Source organism: Brassica rapa, chromosome A02, assembly GCF_000309985.2.
Source record: "Brassica rapa cultivar Chiifu-401-42 chromosome A02, CAAS_Brap_v3.01, whole genome shotgun sequence".
Lineage (NCBI taxonomy): Eukaryota > Viridiplantae > Streptophyta > Magnoliopsida > Brassicales > Brassicaceae > Brassica > Brassica rapa.
In genome coordinates, this window is record NC_024796.2 from 7,138,050 (window position 1) to 7,157,255 (window position 19,206).

Here is a 19,206-nt window from a genome sequence, read left to right on the forward strand (position 1 = left end):
CTGCAAATTGATATCAATTAGCGTGATCTTTTCTGAGTATGCTTGCACTGTATTGAATGAAATACGTTTCTTACAAAATGTCATAAATTAAAGAGAAATTGCACTCTACACATTAGCAAAACCACGTAATTAGCTAAATGCACTTTAGGCTTATGCTTAGGAATTGTCGTCATATGTAATGTCCGTCATACCCCTATTACCTTCAAATGTATTATCTTCGAGGATGCCCACATATTTCTGAAAATATACACGCAATAGATTGTGTCAGACAACTTGTAATTTTATAATGTTTTTTCGTAAAGTTCCCCCATATCATAAAATCGTCGACACTGAAAGCCTTTGTCTTCTTCCTCTATATATTCTCAACAGTTCCTCTCTGAATTGAAACCCATACGACACAAATCCTAATAGAAATCTATTGCCTTTTATTCATCTTCCTAATGGGTTCAACCAGTCGCAAAACGCCGCGTCATGATTTTCCCAGAAGAGTGTTCGCGGTGGGTGAAGAACCAGTGGGCATTAGGGTTACTCCTTACCACAAACCTTCTTGTATCTCCAAAATCATCAACGCCCTAGAAGATTATGAAATCGCAGTTATCAAAGCGTCTCCATTTGGGAAATTGCTAAATATTACAGAAAAACCTTATTCTCAGGCCGGTTTGGGCGTTTCCTTATTTCGAGGCAATTGAAGGTTTTGAAGAAGCACGAGATCTGGTTTCTTTTTGCTGGTAAACCGGTTAGATTCTCTTTAAGAGAATTCGCGTTCGTTACGGGGCTTAATTGCCGTAGATTCCCACCGCATTCAAAGAAGAGGAGCAGCAAAAACATATCCGACTTTTGCTGTTAAGTTGTTGCTTATCTATCATTACGTATTCCAACCCGTCTTTCTCTTTTCTTTTTGCAATGTGTAATATAAATGCTATGTTTATGTCTTGGCAGTTAGCAGTTTCCATTGGACCTTTTTCTTTAATCTTCTACATCTATAATTCATCCCAATAGCGGTAGTCCATTTAGGTAGTTAGTAGCTTGCAAAATTTTTGGCAGTACACACCTCACATATTATTGTGATAAATATGTTTATAGCTTGTCAATGACACGTTTATCCATCCAATTAATTTGATATAAAATTTTACAATAGATATACACGTTTACAGTAACTTAACCACGTCTCAATGCTTGTTTTGGAGCGTCAAAATAAACATACTTCTCGACATTTACCAATATACTATACCAATAATTACATGGTAAGCAACAAGTTGCACGCGACGTTAATATCTTTGCCCTCATCTGTTCCTTGCAAGTGTCTTTGTTATGACCAAAGCCCTTGCATCTGCTGCACAGAGTCCTCCTTTGAATGCGTTTCATCTGAAAGAAAAAATTTCAAATTTTTCTGTATCTTTAGTCTCACACAACAACAAAATATATGTGTCCACGCATTATATTGTCTACAGCAGAACACACGTTCCCAAATATGTTGAACTTACAAGTTTCTCGCCCCTGGAGAAGAATCTCTGTTTCTTGGGCTTTCCTGGAGGCCTTCTCGTTAGACCCGCTAACAGCCACACTTGACCAACTAAAGTCTTGTGTACATCGCTAATTATTGAACAAATACATACTAATAGCTCAATCATAGATGCAAACAACTGCAAAATACTTCATTTCGTACATTTTATCCTGCCAAACACATTTCTGCACAACATCATATGACATGACAAACTTTGAAATATATAGATAAACGCCTACTTAGCCGACAACGTTAAACGAGAACAGATACAAGAAACTCTAGAATGCTAAAACCGTTATTTAGCAGTATAATACATTGACACTATAACAGAATCAGGTTAGAAGATATAATACCCACTAATATCTTTATTAAAGACGCTAACAATTTTAAAATTCTTCAATACATACAATTATCCTACCAACCTCGATTCTAAACAAGATAAGCTTACATGCCAAACTTAGAAATATGTAGCTAAACGTTTTCATAGCCCATTACAAAATATGACACCAGCTACAACGAAGTATGTAACTGTTACAGGGATACTTAGCAGACTAACACATATTTTTAGCAGACTAACACACTGACATTACAACGGAAACATGTAAGATACATTTCCCAATAATATCTTTATTATCGATGCTAAAAATCTTAAAATACTTCAATCCATACTACTATCCTACCAACCGCAATTAAAGAGAAATTGGTTGTTACATAGCCAATGAAAATATTTATTAAAATATTATATAAAATAACTTATTAATAAATATTGTAAATATTATTTTCTAAGTTATATCGATTAATGTTAACGAAATTAATTAGCCCGGAGAAATAATGACAAATTATTATCATTACAGTTGGAAAAATCTGTTTAGATGAAATTATATCTTGATAGTGTAATTTGTAATAGAGTAAAATGCAAACATATGTTCATACATAACAGGGCAATAAATTATTTTAACATTATTTGGACTAAAATCTAAGAAAATTAATTTAAAGATTTTATACCAAAAAGTCCTTTACATAAGTTTATGCTATTATTGTATTTCCTTGTTTTCTAAAATTCTCAACTACCTGGTTATTTTTTTCGAAAAATTCACACATATAATTATAATAAATGAATATTACAAAATAGTATTCTGATTATTATTATAAATGATATTAGGTATGGAATTAATTAATTAATTATATATATATTAAAGTAAAACCAAAGGTGTAGACTTTTTCTTTTGCTATTTTAGTCTAATATAAGATTAAAGATTACAATACTCATTAGTTATATAATTATAGGTTATGCCACTAATTTTATATATGTTACCTGATTTTTTCTGTATAATATAATACTTATCAATGATTTTACTAAGTGATGTACAAGTGTTCACATTCCATGTTACATTATGCAGTTTGTCACATGTGTGTTGATATTATAAGGGAAAATGATAATATAGTTGGTTAAGAGATTGGATCAACGATAGGAATATCTCATTCTCTAAAAGTAATTCATAATACGATAAAAATAAAATGATTTACTTCGAATTCAAATTTTTGAATGAAATATTTTTCTTATTAAAATTTACAAATTAAACTCGTAAGTAATTGTTACATCAAAAATAAATTTTGAATATATAAATTTATATAAAATACTTTAATGAGAAAATATTGTAATTATTATTTTCTTAGTTATATCAATTAATGTTAACAAAAAAGTTTAGCCCGAAGAAATAATGAAAAGTTATTAATTATATCTTGATAGGGTAATTTGAAGAAAAAAAAATCAAATGCAAACATATGTTCATACATGAATAGGTAAGAAATCATTTTTACATTATTTTGACTAAAATCTACGAAAATTAATTTAAAGATTTATACCAAAAAAATCATTTAATTAAGTTTTCTGCTATTATATATAACGATTGAAAGTAAAATGAAAAACTCAAAACAATAATAAAAAAAGATGGGTATCTCCAAAAATATATTGATCGCATTTGTTTTTGCTATCTTATTCGTGTTATCAAATGTTCTTTGCGCCGATATAATTACAGGTACTAAATTATTATTTAAAATTTTAATTTTTCTTGTGGTAATTTCTATATAATTTCATGATTTTAATATTGTATTTTTTATTATTTTGAATAGATTTTGGAGTTAAGCATGAGTATAAAAAATGTTACAAAGCATGTAATCACGACGAAGACAAATGCGAGAGGTTTTGTGGAGCTATGAGCTTTCAGTTAATTGGAAAATGTTTTTCTGACATCTGTTGTTGTATTTCAAAAAACAAAATTAAGTAATAAAATAATATTATTAGATGTTATATTTATTTTATGATGTAAGACTATGTTACCAGTGGTATATGAAAGCATCATCGAACTGAAGTTAATTTGTGTAAACTCAAAAAAAATATTGGTCAAATTAGAAAAATTATATAATGTAATACACAATAAGAGAAATAGAAAATTAAAATAAGTATATTGTAGGTCAAGCAAGTTTTCATATACACGTAATAATAAGGTTGGTATGTTTTGTACATCTAAAATTTTATCGTGTAAAAAAAAAAGAATTTTATCGTGTACGAATTTGTTTGCTGCTAGCGAAAAGGCTATGATTATGTTGTTTTCAGTTGGTTGTCGAGATAATTTTCTATTAAATAATAGAATACTTAGGATATCATTTTCAAGAATTGTTGTTAACTTTATCTTGCAGTTGAACACCTTTTAGTTTTTATCAGATCAATATTATCTAATATAGTATACATTAAATTCAATTATACAAGAGAGGAAGGGGAAACACAACTACAAAAGAAAAAGAGAAAGAGAGAAAAGATTAAGAACAAGAATTAGATATTTAGCATATATTAATTGATTATGGCTAATTTCTTCTTTCTTGTACTTTGCATTTGATACATTAATCAATCAAAGAGTTGTTTCATATTTATCTCCTTATTTACCAAAATTCTCAACTACCCGGTTATTTTATTCTAAAACTTATATTTGCTTTCTATTTACTGGTTACATAAGAAATAAAATTAGTTATACACACATATATAATTATCATAACGAATATTAAAAAATAGTATCCTGATTATTATGTATAAAAGATCTTAGGTATGAAATTAATTGTATATATAAGTAGAACCAAAAGTGTAGACGTTTTTTTAGTCTAATATAAGATTAAATATTACAATACTCTTTAGTTATTTATTTTAGGTTATGCCACTAATTATATATATGTTACCTGATTTTTTGTATAATATAAATACTTATCAATGATTTTACTATAAAAAACTGATAGAAGTGATGTACAAGTTTTCACGTTCCATGTAAAATTATGCAATTTGTCACATGTGTGTGTTGCTATTATAAGGGAAAATAACAATATAGTTGGTTAAAAGATTGGATCAAAGATAGGAATATATCATCCTCTATAATAATTCATAATGTATCAAGATACGATAAAAATAAAACTATTCTTCCAATTTAAAATTTTGAATGAAATATGTTTCTTACAAAAATCACAAATTAAACTCGTGAGTAATTGTTACATTGACAATGGAAACATTATTTTCAATATATAAATTTATATAAAATAATTTAATTAGAAAATATTGTAAATATTATTTTCTTCGTCATATCGATTAATGTTAACAAAATTAGTTAGCCCAAAGAAATAATGAAAAAATAATATCCTTACTGTCTGCAACATCAGTTTCAAAAAAAAAATTTATATCTTGATAGGGTAATTTGAAAGAAAAAAACAAATGCAAACATATGTTCATACATAAATAGGTAAGAAATCATTTTTCATTATTTTGTCTAAAATGTATGAAAATTAGTTTAAAGATTTTATACCAAAGTCCTTAACGTAAGTCTATGCTATTATATATTTATATATATATCAATTTAATGCCATCAAAAAATATATATATATATATATATATATATATATATCAATTTAATACAACACTCAAAACAATTTAGATAATAACCTACGAAGATGAGTATCTCCAAAATTATTTTGATCGCATTTGTTTTCGATATCAAATATTTATTGCACTGAAATGATTACAGTACTAAATTATTATTTTAATTTTAAATTTTTCTTATGATAATGTCTATATAGTTTCATGATTTTAATTTTGTATTTCTTATTAGCTTTTAATAGACTTTGGAGTAAAACACATAGTTAAAGACTAGTTCATTCACGTGACTTAGTTTCACATTTTAAAATGGATGTGATTTATTATGTAATATAGGGGGAGTATTATTTTTTCTAAACAGATTAGAAATCTTTTTTTATATATATGACAACAATAAAACTAAGCTATGATACATGTTATGCCGGTTCAGAAAACCAAATCGGAGATACATAATCGATATAGAACAGAAGAGGAACAATTAGCACCGCGTGCAAGCTTGTTTAATTGTGTAAATTCTTTGGATTTATTTATCACTGCAGGGCGACAACTACTTCGTTTTAGACTTTGAGTACACACCGGTGACACGTTTAGGTGATAAATAAAAAGGAAAATAATGCGGTGAGCATGGATCGAACAACACACGACTTTCAAATCTTCACGCTCTCCCAACAGATTAGAAATCTTTTTTTATATGACAACAATAAAACTAAGCTATGATACATGTTCTGCCAGAAAACTAAATCGGAGGCACATAATCGATATAGAACAGAAGAAGAACACCTAGCACCGCACGCATGACACGTTAAAGCGACAAATAAAAATATAAATAATGCGGTGAGCGTGGATCGAACACGCGACCTTCAGATCTTCAGTCTGACGCTCTCCCAACTGAGCTATCCCCGCTATTGATTATTGTTGAATTAGTTATAATGAATCATGCGTTCGTCTGCAACTCTTCAACAATATTTGTCTCTTTCTTCTACCTGAACTTGTTGATAATTAAGCAATTTCTAATAGTAATATATATTATTAATAATGATTAAGTTAATACAATTATACAAAATAGAATACATGGTGGATGATACAATAGAAAACGCATTTCAAAGTAGTAAATATCAAGTACATATAACATCTTTTCATGACAATTATTTTACTTTGTAAGATATCCAGCAGAAGCTACTGCTCTCTGGCCTTATTCTTCTTGTAAGCAAAGTTTTTATACGACTTCCTTACTTCCTGCACACGATTCCGTATCCAGAAGACGCTCCACGGGTGCAATCCAACGCTGCATATTCAATCTCTGACTTAACGGACTCAATCTCCGTCTGTGATTCAGAGAAAATGCAAGTTTTACAGTCATTGGAGAGGAGAGATGAGGTCTTGAAGCTGTCTTCACCACCAACCACTGGCATTGCAACCCCAGGCTTAGCAGGGTTCTGGAAATCAGGTTTGTAGGTTCGTCCCAAGATTCCATCGACCTTTGGTGAAAGGTTGAAGAACTTGAACTGAACCTCGAGATGTGCAAAGCAGTCATCTGATGGTACTTTGTAGCTGTGGATCCTGTCGTCTTCTTTCGTCACTGGAACCACGTTGACCATGATCTCGGCTTTGTCTTTGATTGTCACGATCACGCTGTTTCTCGAAGTCACTCTCTCGATCTTGATGTCCTTGTTTGGTGAGTACCTGTTTTTAAAGATTGCAATATTGATTTCAAGAATTTTGAAAAAATATATTCAAACTGACTTTTTGTTTTGAGTACTAACCAGGTGGAGAGAGTTTCTTCCGGGACAGATAAGTCTTGGCCATCGAAAGTGAACTTGAGATGGTCGACTTCGTTGTCCCATGTAGCGGTTTTGGCGGCTTCAAGAGAGAATTTGTGGGAGTTGAAGAGGAACCCGAGAGCTTGGATCCATGTGAAGTCTCTGGCACGACCAGCGGGTCTGTGGCCAATGAACCTACCATTGATCTGAAGGTCAGAGTCAGAGACGAGGCTGAATTCTTCATTGCTCTTTCCATGGAAGTAGAACACAATGCCGTCTCCTCCAATGAACCTAGGGTCATAACAAGCTGATCCAGGTCTGTTGCAGTTCGGTTTCCGCACTATACAACAAAAGTCATATGAATATGATTCATTATCACTTGAAAAATGCAATATAGAGTGCACAAGAACATGGAGAATGTGGAAACTTGTATTACAAGCAATCAAAAAAACTTACTGCGGCATTGGGATGTGCAAGGGCGTTTATCACAATCGGCATAGCAAACTTTGTACTTGGAGTTCATAGCAGTTGTGCTTGGACATTCCTCTGGACATTCAATGTACTTGCGGTAACATTTAGAGTAAGGGTTGCTACAGTAAACTCCAGCTGCCCTGGCTTGCAAGAAACAAGTTGCAGCCACAAGAGAAACCACTAGCAAAAGGGTTTTTGAGATTTCCATGTTTGTATCCTTTTGGTTTTTGAGTAGAGAAGGAGAGAGAGTTGATTGTGTTTGTGATGATGAGAATTGAATTTTGATTGGGGATTTATAGGAGTAAAAAGTCAAATGCTTGCTTAATAAAGGGGCTATGATGTTAATTGATTATTGAGGTCCATGTTGGGGAAGGGGTGTGCCTTTGGACGAACTTGGCGGTGACACCATCAACAATTGCACTTAACGTGTTTTCTTTTTACTTCGTTTCAAAGTAAAAGTGTGACTATTTTTCCAATTTAAGCATCGTTTAATTAAGATTAATTTTGTAATGAAGACAGAAGTGCATAATAATCTGAATATTTCTATTCTTAAAGGTAAGAAAAAGAAGTAATATTTGTTAAAAATAAACAAAAGTGTTGGGATCGTGGAAGCCCAAGCAATATAAGTTATATACATGTTAGAAAAGAGAGTAGAATGATCATTTCTCGGTATTAATAAAAGGGACAAATGCATTTTGTTGAGTATGTATTATATGGGTCCGACTGGTGACCATTCTGGAAACAAGAGGAACGAATAGAAAAGGAATGGAGAGGAATATAATTGAAGGAATGAAAGTGAATGGTTGTTCCATCCCATATTTAACAAGGAATTAATTTACTCTTTATTTCTCTACAAAAAAAGGAATGGTAGGGAATGAGAAGAAAAAATTATTCCTTATGAATGATGATTTTTTTAAGGAATGTTAGGGAATGCATTTGTTCCTCGTCGTTCCTTAGTCACCATTCATACCCATAATCTGTGTGTTACCTGAAGCCAGCAATCATATGCGAATGGAAAATACGAATCAGTTGGGAATGAATCAAATAAATGTTTGGTTATTATATAACACCATGAAAGGGACATCCTTGTTGGACTGATAGGTTATAGCCTTATAGGGGAGAGGGATGCTGTGAATTGTATCGTTGAGAATAAAAACGCCAAGAGTTTGTGAATTGTGAGGAATTAGTTCTGCAAATTTACATGGGATTGTAGAGACTCCGTTTTGAGAGATTCTAAATTAAAATCAGTGACGAATCTAGAAATTATTTTGTTCCGGAGCAAACATAAAATTTATTAACAAAGTATTGTATATACATAGGGGCATTCACTAAAATTTAAAGAAAATACGTTGAAATTTTAAAAGTCATGGTGGGCAACTCCCCCGCCCTTTGTCCATGTATATTCTCCCCTGATTGTATCATGGTTGTAATCGTTACAGATTCAACTAAAGAGATAGCTTGCAAACTTATAGTGGACACTTTGACTTAGACCTAGTTGCGGATATACAATTCATGAACTATGATGCATTGTCTGTCTGGTTACAAAACTTTCAAATCAAATATATGTTAGCTACTGCACCTGCATTTTTACTTTGTTCAGTGCGAGTATAAGCTGACATGTCATAGAACCTTTGGCTACACATTTTAGCTCCTTCAAATCCCATGTTTCGCTGTAGATTCTGAGCAGAGTGCCGCCTTCTTCAAACAAATAGTGTTTTCTAGGATGTACTTGCAACTCACACACTTGATAAATATCTCCCTCGAAGAGCGTTTAACTAAATTATTAACCAAAGTATTAATGTTTTATATTTGGAGGTTTTGCTAATAAATACGACAAACCTAAAAGCAGTTGTAGTTGATGATTCAGAGTTATAACCACAGAACACATGAGACTTGATGTTAGCACATATTTACAAGGAAGTGGAGACGGTAACTTCCAGAGCATGTCATGATTTTGCTCCAAGAAAACAAATAAACAACAATGCGGGGAGCGTGATCGAACACACGACCTTAAGATCTTCAGTCTGACGCTCTCCCAACTGAGCTATCCCCGCAATGACAAATAATTTCAAACACAATAATATAATTCAATCAACCAAAGCACAACTACATAATTGACCAAAACACAAACATTACATACATGAGAAAACAATTTACATATCTTTTGTGAATTTTTAACCAAATGCTTTATCAACACAAATAGACAAATTATTCATCAAAACATGGCATTGACCATTGTTTAAGGAAAATTTGTAGTTAACCTACACTTTATATTAGAATAAGACTCATTTCGTAAAGATAAAAAGACTCATCTATTCTAAGTATCAAAAGTTTTTGATAGGTAATTTAATTCAGAATAGAGAGTTTGTTATACTCATCAATTTCTTTAAACAATAGAGTGTTATTCAGACTTTTCGATTTGGTCTTATGCTAAGTATCACAAGACTCATTTCGTAAAATTTATGCATGCTCCATGACATTTTAGGTGAAATATTTAACAAACTATTGTTTGCACGAAATGAGAATTCGGCCAAAAAAACCCTCAACTTTGCACGAATTGCCAAAAGAAACATGAACTTATGGACTGACCAAAAAAACACCAAATTTTCATTGACTTTATAATTAATTTAGATGTTTTCGCTGACTTGCCAATTTAGCACGCCGTCAGCAAATTTCACAGAAATATTTGACGTCGTTTATTGTTGGCGTTAAGTGAAACGACGTCGTTTTTAACTCATTTGAAAACGACGTCGTTTTACATGATTTGAAATTAAAAATATGTAGACCCCTGGATTCAAACCCAGGTTGGTTGGTCAAATGGCAAGGTATTTTACCACTGGGCTACTGATATTTTCAATGTACTTACTAACATGTTTACTTTTATTTGGTACATATTAAATATAAAAAATTCTCTAAAAACTTAATAAGATCTTTAAAATTCCAAAAAATTAAAAAAAAAAGATTTTTATAAAATTAATTTAGAAATTAAAATTAAAAAGAAAATTTTATTTTTCTTTTATAAAAATAAAAACTCTTCCAAAATTTTCTAAAAACTTAAAAAGATCTTTAAATTCCAAAAAATTGAAAAAACAAAGAAATATTTTATAAAATTAATTTTGAAATTAAAATAGAAAATAAAATTTTATTTTTTCTTTTCAAAAAATAAAAAATCTTCCAAAAGTTTCAATTTTTTTAATTCAAAATTAATTTTATGAAAATTTTGGAAGATTTTTTATTTTTTTTTAAGAAAAATAAAATTTTATTTTTTTGAAAGAAAAATAAAATTTTATTTTCAATTTTAATTTCAAAATTAATTTTATAAAAAATTTCTTTATTTTTTTCAATTTTTTGGAATTTAAAGATCGTTTTAATTTTTTAGAAAATTTTGGAAGAGTTTTTATTTTTTAAAAAGAAAAATAAATTTTATTTTCAATTTAAATTTTAAAGTTAATTTTATAAAAAATTTCTTATTTTTCAATTTTTTGGAATTTTAAAGATCTTTTTAAGTTTTTAGAGAATATTTTATATTTAATATGTACCAAATAAAAGTAAACATGTTAGTAAGTACATTGAAAGTGCCAGTAGCCTAGTGGTAAAATACCTTGCCTTTTTACCAATCAACCTGGGTTCGAATCCAGGGGTTTACATATTTTTAAATTCAAATCATGTAAAACGACGTCGTTTTCAAATGAGATGAAACGACGTCGTTTCACTTAACGCCAACATTTAACTTCTAGTTAACACTGTGTTAACTGTGAGTTTACGGCGTGCTAAATTGGCAAGTCAATCTTAAGTTTATTAATAAACTAAAAAAGTCAATAAAAGTAAATGATTTTTTTGGCCAGACTCGAGTACAGGTTTTTTTTGGCAATTCGTGAAAAGTTCGTGTTTTTTTTAGCCGAATTCTCAATAAAAAATACAGTTTAGTTGAAAAATGGACCCAAATTGTGTTGTGAAGCATAAGATTGATAATTTGGTCTGTTATACAAGAGTTTCTATATCTAATATATTAAAACAGAAGTCATGACTTATTTTCATGTATGATTTTTTAGATTGGACCATTCTTAGAAAATATCATATTTTACTTAAGTCCATTATTATATCTTTTAATATCTTTATCTTTTTACTTGAAATACAAATGAATATATTTAAAATGTTCTAACAAAATCTTTTTAAAATCTTCTTAGAATCTTTTTAAATTTACTTTCGAAAATTAGTTAGTTTTAATTTAAATTATCATAAAATATAATTAGAAATTAAAATTGAATACAGTTTTGGTTTATAAACGAAAATTTAAATAAAATGAAATTAATTAATTTCAAAAATACATTTACTAATAATTTTTAAAGATTTTGTTAGAAATAAATATTTATTTCTATTTTATTTTTTTCAAATTTGTTTTCTAATAAAATAAAAATCATGATTTTTTGATGAGTGATATTTTATTTGGACCATCATTTAAATTTTCTATTAAATATATATCACTAATGCTAATATATATACTATTTTTAACTACTTTAATCATAATATCTTATATATCTTTTAATTATTTGAATCCTAGATGCTGTTAACAAATCTCTTGAAAAAGATTATAATAAGATCTTAATTGTCATAAATTGAATATAAATATTTTCAACTAATTTTGTAATTAGCAATGAAAAGTTACTAAAAGAATAAAACTATATCATATTTTATCAATTTTATAATAATATCTATCATTTTAAAATAAAAACTTTATATTGAACAAAATATGATAAAATTATTTTAAATTGATAAGTTAACATATTTAATTTTTATAAATATAAAATATTTATGCTAAAAGTATAATATGTTGGTAGAACGGGTTAATATTAGTAAACTATATAATACATGTATAAAAATTTAACTTATCTTAAACTTTTTAATATACGGTAATTTATTATATAAAATTAATAAACATTAAAAAATTACTAAAAAAATCTAGCGATTTGAATTACGGATCCTGATTATAATAAATTAAATACACAATTGTTTTAATATATGTTGTTTCATGCATTAAAAATTTATTTTAGTAATCAAACGCAAATTCAATAGGACAAATATATAATAAGCAACATGTATATGTGATGATTTTAATTTACAGCATGAAAACTATAAAATTATTATATTTGGTATAATAATACAAACATTTAAATATGTGAGTAACATTAAAAATATATAATAATTATGTAAAACATATATATATATATATATAAATGTGAAAATATATACCTGCACGGTTGTGCGGATGGAAATCTAGTCTTATATATTAAAACAGAAGTCACAACATTGATTCACGTGTGATTTTTTTTTAGTTGGACCATCTAGGAATTTAAATAAACGTATTTTTGTTTCATCTAAAAATATATCAAATTTAAACCTTAGTATAGATTAAACATTTGATTTTCTTTACCTTACCATCAATCCAAACATTATATCGTGAGCACAGACGTCGACGAGAGAGATCTATAGAATCTAAGAATCAGTGGAAATCTTTATCATCACCATGGTTTCTATGAGAAAATCAACATGAGCTATTATGCCCAAACCAAACCCTAATCCATAAATTGAAGTGAGGATCAAAGAGATTCTTCAAAGGATGCAAAATCTTAGCATCATGAATGTCTCCCGACATCCGATCATCAAAAACCCGTTCCATAACTCTAAGCCGGCTCATAAATCCACTCTTCAGCTTCCTCCTTCACGGCAATCTTCCAGGTAATCATCGCTTCTCCTTCTATGATTCTCCTTTCACTGATTGAAAGATAGGGTTTGAAATTCACTTGAAATTAGCGTTTATGATTTCTCCTTTGGAATATGAGTAATTATGAGTTGAAATTAAGGTTCACGAGTTCTTTATAGAAGAGGGTTAAGGGTTTATGATTTTTCATTCTTGGCATTCAGATTAGAGAACATGGCTCATGTTATCTAAAACAAAGGTGTCAGTGTGAAACATAGGAAATGTAAGCGAGAGAGGTTGATGATTAGTGAAGGGTCAACGCTCGAGGTTTACATGAAACATGAGAAGCAGCTTGGGAACACAGAACGAAGCTGGATTTGCTTTGTTGATGGCTGTGGGTAAATGGATTTATGTGTTCCCTTTAAGGGTAAACTCTTCTCTTTACCATAGATCTTAATCCAAGATTCAAACAAAATTAAGTGAACCAAACTCATGTCCACTTTTTATCTCGAGATAATATATATTTCACATCATATTAGTTGAATGTCGGTTTGATTTCTGGGTGAGTATTCATTTTATGATTGCTCATGAACTATTTTCATTCAACGAGTTTGTCTGGATTTTAGGTGTTATCTTAGTGATTGTTTTAACTTTTGTGTTTCGTGTAGAACATTAGTGACAAATTGCCATGATCAAACCTGAGGAGAAAAGATTGTGCTAGATTCATGTAATGTAAGAAGATAGGTCTTAACGTTTCAATAGCTATGATGGAAGATACTCGGACGGTGGGCAAGTTCAGTTCATTTTTTTACTTTTTTCTTTGAGAGAGATTTTGTTTGCTTTTTGTTTCCATTGTTTTTGTTGATTAATGATTATATTATTGTGATTCTTTTTCTTTTTACAGGGAGTCCTTGCCAAAAGAAAATAATGTTGTATTAATCTCATCATCATCAGAGTCTGAAAGAGTTTTCTCCTACAAGTGACTACAGTTGTGTTATCTTTGCCTCTTCCAAAGACTGATCATGTTGGAGAGAGAGCATCAGTTTTAGATTTAAATATTAAAAAAACAAATCTTCAAGAAGTTTTGTATATTTTAGGCACAACCAAAAGAAGTTTTGCATATTGTTGATTTTTTGAACACCTTGCATATTATTACTTTCATGACTTAAATACAAACAAACGATTAAGTTGATGGAGTCCATCGGTAGTTACTAGAAAATACTTTCATCTCACCATGAATTGTATGTAGATTATACATGAAAAGCTTTCCATTTAACATATTAGAAACATATATCAGTGTTTTTTGTTAAATATTCAATAGTGATAATGTTTAAGTATTAGTGTAGATGAATATTTTAAAATTTATAAATACAAATAAAATTACTAAATAATAAGTTATTTATTTTTGTTACTTATATTTTTAATTAAAAAATTACTGGTAAATAATTGATTTCAATAATATATGAGATAAATACAAATGTTTTTTTTTAATTTTGCATATATTAGTTCACAAATCTAATAAAATAAATATATAATAAAAGCCACATATACATGTAATGGTTTAAAACAATTAATTGATGGACTAATATGTAAACTATAAAAAATTTGTATCTAAAAGAGTCATATAAACATAAAAGAGATGATTATGTTAAAATATATATACTATAAATGATGTAAAAATAAATATTTATGTAAATAATATGAAAAGAAACACCCGCACGGTTGTGCGGGTCAAAATCTAGTATAATTTTGTTTTGATTATGGTGGTCGTGTAAATAATGTTATCGACTACTAGCATTTATTTGTGGCCGAAAAGTGTGACTCGAGAGGATCATATGCAATCATATGTTGATTCAAGCTTCCCTACTTGGCTCAACAATCTATTTTGTCAATGAAGGTGGTTAAACCACTTGTATGTTTTTGACGGTGGTGTCTTGTATGATTTTGCTTTGATCCAATTCTCTTTTGTAATCTTGAACGTGGCTGAAAAAATGATATTAACTTTCACTACACATTGTGCGTTCCATGTAAATTGTGAATAGGACTAATCACATGTTTTATTTCCACAATGTGATAAATAAGATAACTACTATATCATTCTGTCAAAATATCATGAAAGATGATGAAACGTGTAAAACATTGGATAGGGTGGTTTACATCCAGTGTTGGAAGACCCTAATATTTCTCCTACTTTTTGTATAGCTTTGTTTGTCAATTTTTCATTGCAAACGTAAACAACCAATACAAATATTTGATGTATTCTTGAGGAAAGGATTTCAAGCAAAATGCTGGATCTCTTTAACATTTAAATGATGAAGTTTGCTTTGAATATTTAGAATATGACTTCATAGATTTGCAGAAAATTTAGAACAATCATAAGATATAGGCATAGAAAAAAACTGGATTCAGGAATTATTCAAATATTAATTAAATGCTAAAGGTGACAATAAGGAGGATAAAAAAACGAGAAAACAATTTCAGTGAGAAGAATGAGGTGAAGAAAAAAAAAGGCCTCAAATAGTTATGAGATACCAAATACTAAACAATGCATAGAAAACTAAAAAAAAAAAACACAAAGGGAAGATGATAAATAATCAATCACGACCACAACTCTTAGCTTCAACCTCTTCCTGCTGATCCTCATCATGATCTAGAATCCCCACGTTATCTGTCTCATCATCGTCAAGCACCACGGTTTTGTCTTTCTCCTTTGTAATGAGACTAGAGCCCGAAACATTATTATCATCAGGAAGATTGGTGGTTGAAGGAGGCTGAGAGAGAGGAACGTTGCTAATAAATGAATCACGACCACAACTCTTAGCTTCAACCTCTTCCTGCTGATCCTCACCATGATCTACAATCACCACGTTATCTTTCTCATCATCTTCAAGCACCACGGTTTTGTCTTTCTCATTTGCAATGAGACTAGAACCCGAAACATTATTATCATCAGGAGGATTGGTGGTTGAAGGAGGCTGAGAGAGAGGAACGTTGCTAATGATTGAGCCACGACCACAACTCTTAGCTTCAACCTCTTCCTGCTGACCCTCATCATGATCTACAATCACCACGTTATCTTTCTCATCATCGTCAAGCACCACGGTTGTGTCTTTCTCCTTTACAATGAGACTAGTGCCCGAAACATTATTATCATCAGGAATATTGGTGGTTGGATGAGGTTGAGAGAGAGGAACGTTTTGAATGATTGAATCAAGCGGGTTATGGCCGTGAAAATGGAACCGAGACGCACGGGGACGCACTAGCTTGTTCATGTTCGTGGTTGGAGGAGGCTGAGAGAGAGGAACGTTTCTAATGATTGAATCACGACCACAACTCTTAGCTTCAACCTCTTCCTGCTGATCCTCATCATGATCTACAATCACCACGTCATCTTTCTCATCATCGTCAAGCACCACGGTTTTGTCTTTCTCCTTTACAATGAGGCTAGTGCCCGAAACATTATTATCATCAGGAATATTGATGGTTGGAGGAGGCTGAGAGAGAGGAACGTTTCTAATGATTGAGTCAAGCGGGTTATGACCGTGAAAATGGAACCGAGACGCACGAGGACGCACTAGCCTGTTCATCGTGTTCGTGGTTGGAGGAGGATGAGAGAGAGGAACGTTTCTAGTGATTGAATCAATCGGGTTATTTCTGTAAAAATGGTACCCAGGCACACGAGGACGCACTGGCATGTTCGTGTACATGTTTCCTCCTCCAGTGACTCCGCAATTAAGAGATGCGTAAGCGCTGCTGTTATTGTTGTTGCCACTCATGGACTTAGATGGACCAAGAGAGAGTTCAAGTGATAATGAACCTTGTGAGCTACTGTTGCTGTTGCTGTCACCCATGGACTTAGATGGACCAAGAGAGAGCTCAAGTGATAATTCACCTTGTGAGCTATTGTTGTTGCTGAATCTTCCTATGGAATTGGCTGAACCAAGAGAGTTATTATACCTGAAAGATGGTAAGGGAACTCTTGAAGAAGAACCATAGCTAGTGTTCTGTGTGAGAGAACGGTATGGATTCGCAGGAGGAGCCATGGTGTTTCCATGATTGAACAATGGGTAGCCACGGCTGTTACCGCCTCCTCCAGACTTAAAAGGACCAAAAGAGATCCCCGGGCGATTAAAATTTGAGAAAGTAGGGTGGTTATGGTTGTGAGTGACTAAGGGTGTCCCTGGAGAAAATCCATAACTAGTGCCTTGTCCAGGAGGATAGCTTGGCTTCGTCCTCTTCAGCTGCCTCTCCAACTCTCTTTCACGCGTGTGGACTCTTTGGTGACCGTATAGGGCCTTAAGGGTTGGGAACTGTCGCCTGCAGGTGTCGCAAATATGGACAATATTATTATTGTTCATCATACTTTTTTTCGTTTGGACAACACCTAATCCGACACTAGACCTCTCAGTGATCTTCCTCTCAAAGACAACCTCATGAGGAGACCCTATTTATGCAGAAGATTCATTATTGTTTGTTTAACTCTTAAAGGTATACAATCTCCGAGGATAAAATGAAACCATACAAACTACTATGCATTAATAGTTTTTCTTCTAAAGATATGTTTCTTTAACTAACTATTTGAGTTTACTCTTTATTTTTTGTTTTTCTGACATGTTATTTTATGTGTGGATAAGTAACTATTTAATTTATAAAACTCACTATATACATGTATATTTATTAACTGATATGTTAAGATATTATAACAATTAATAGGCCAAGTAATTAATACTGTATATTATATTTTCTATTGTTATGGAAAGATGGTAATATAATCTTCACATACATTGTAGTGACACTCTCCAGCTGTGTCTTAGTAAGCTTTCCTACATTTCCTCTTTTAATCATGTCTAAATATTTTTCCTTAATTAGTTGTTTTGTAGATTTTTTTTGATATGTCCATCCGATCAGTTCGGAAGAACGTATCTAGTGTTATATAGTGGATTAGCCTAAAAATATATCACACTGATTCGAGTTTGGATGGACCTATCATCTGTTACGGTTTACCATGTTAAATGTTAACCACCTATGCCGAAAACAATATTAAGTGCATGAACTTCAAATAATAGCAGTTTATAAAATATAATTTGAGCTATATCTAGAAGTATATATTTATAGCGTACTTTTTTTGTTAACAGGCTAGAGTAGTGGCTAGCATTATGAAAACTATTTTCAGGGGCCAGTCCGAACAATGAATTAGTTCGAAAACGGTCTTGATTCGAGCCTGTGTCGAATGCTTGGATTGGTTCGCATGACAACCAAAGTCATGTTGAAAGGAACCCTTGAGATATTAATAATTGTTTAAAATGAATTTTTTGTTTTAGTTTTCTCAGGAACACTACATCTTGGAAAATAGAATATGTCCCAAAAGCATCAGAAAATAAACAAAGAAACTGGAATCAAATACAACAACTCCAAAGTGGAAACAGACATAAGAGATGAGATGGCCATGTGATCATTTCCCACTTTCTAATCTCTGTCTCATATGACTAAAGAGTCAACCACTTAACCGGAAAAGGTCAAATAGAGCGAGATATGCTTGTAAGTCAAAATATACACACATTTTTACACGGGTAAATAGTAAGTTAAATTCCGAAATATTTCGTAAATAAGATAATAATCAATTAACAGTTGAACAAAATATATTTTTATTCCAGCACAAAAAGAGAAATTTTTTAAAAAAGCATTAATTAAAAAAACACACTAAATTGTTAAATACAAGTTTTATGTACATAAATAACATATTAAAATTACAAATAAATCCAATTATTTAAAGTGTATTTTATTTTAAACTAGATGAGTTTAATATGATTCAGATAAACAGTAAAAGTTATTTTATACAAGAAGAAGAAATGAGATTACC

General features: G+C 30.8%; 2 protein-coding genes and 2 non-coding genes across 4 annotated transcripts; all 4 read right to left on the minus strand.

The window, feature by feature from the left end:
• Positions 1-3,624: 3,624 nt before the first annotated feature.
• Positions 3,625-10,338, minus strand: LOC103851970. The gene is made up of 3 exons (XM_009128846.3): positions 7,634-10,338; positions 7,181-7,517; positions 3,625-7,100 (listed from the first exon to the last, which is right to left on the minus strand). The coding sequence occupies exons 1-3, from the start codon at positions 7,854-7,856 to the stop codon at positions 6,647-6,649; spliced, it is 1,014 nt and encodes a 337-aa protein (XP_009127094.2). The 5' UTR covers positions 7,857-10,338; the 3' UTR covers positions 3,625-6,646.
• Positions 6,248-6,320, minus strand: TRNAF-GAA. Its single transcript has one exon. It is a non-coding gene; the product is annotated as a tRNA-Phe (tRNA).
• TRNAF-GAA lies at positions 9,631-9,702 on the minus strand. The gene has a single exon. It is a non-coding gene; the product is annotated as a tRNA-Phe (tRNA).
• A 3,514-nt stretch (positions 10,339-13,852) lies between the features above and the next one.
• Positions 13,853-19,012, minus strand: LOC103851971. Its single transcript, XM_009128848.3, has one exon. It carries the CDS (start codon positions 17,705-17,707, stop codon positions 15,941-15,943), a length of 1,767 nt encoding a protein of 588 aa, XP_009127096.2. The 5' UTR covers positions 17,708-19,012; the 3' UTR covers positions 13,853-15,940.
• Between the last annotated feature and the right edge of the window lie 194 nt (positions 19,013-19,206).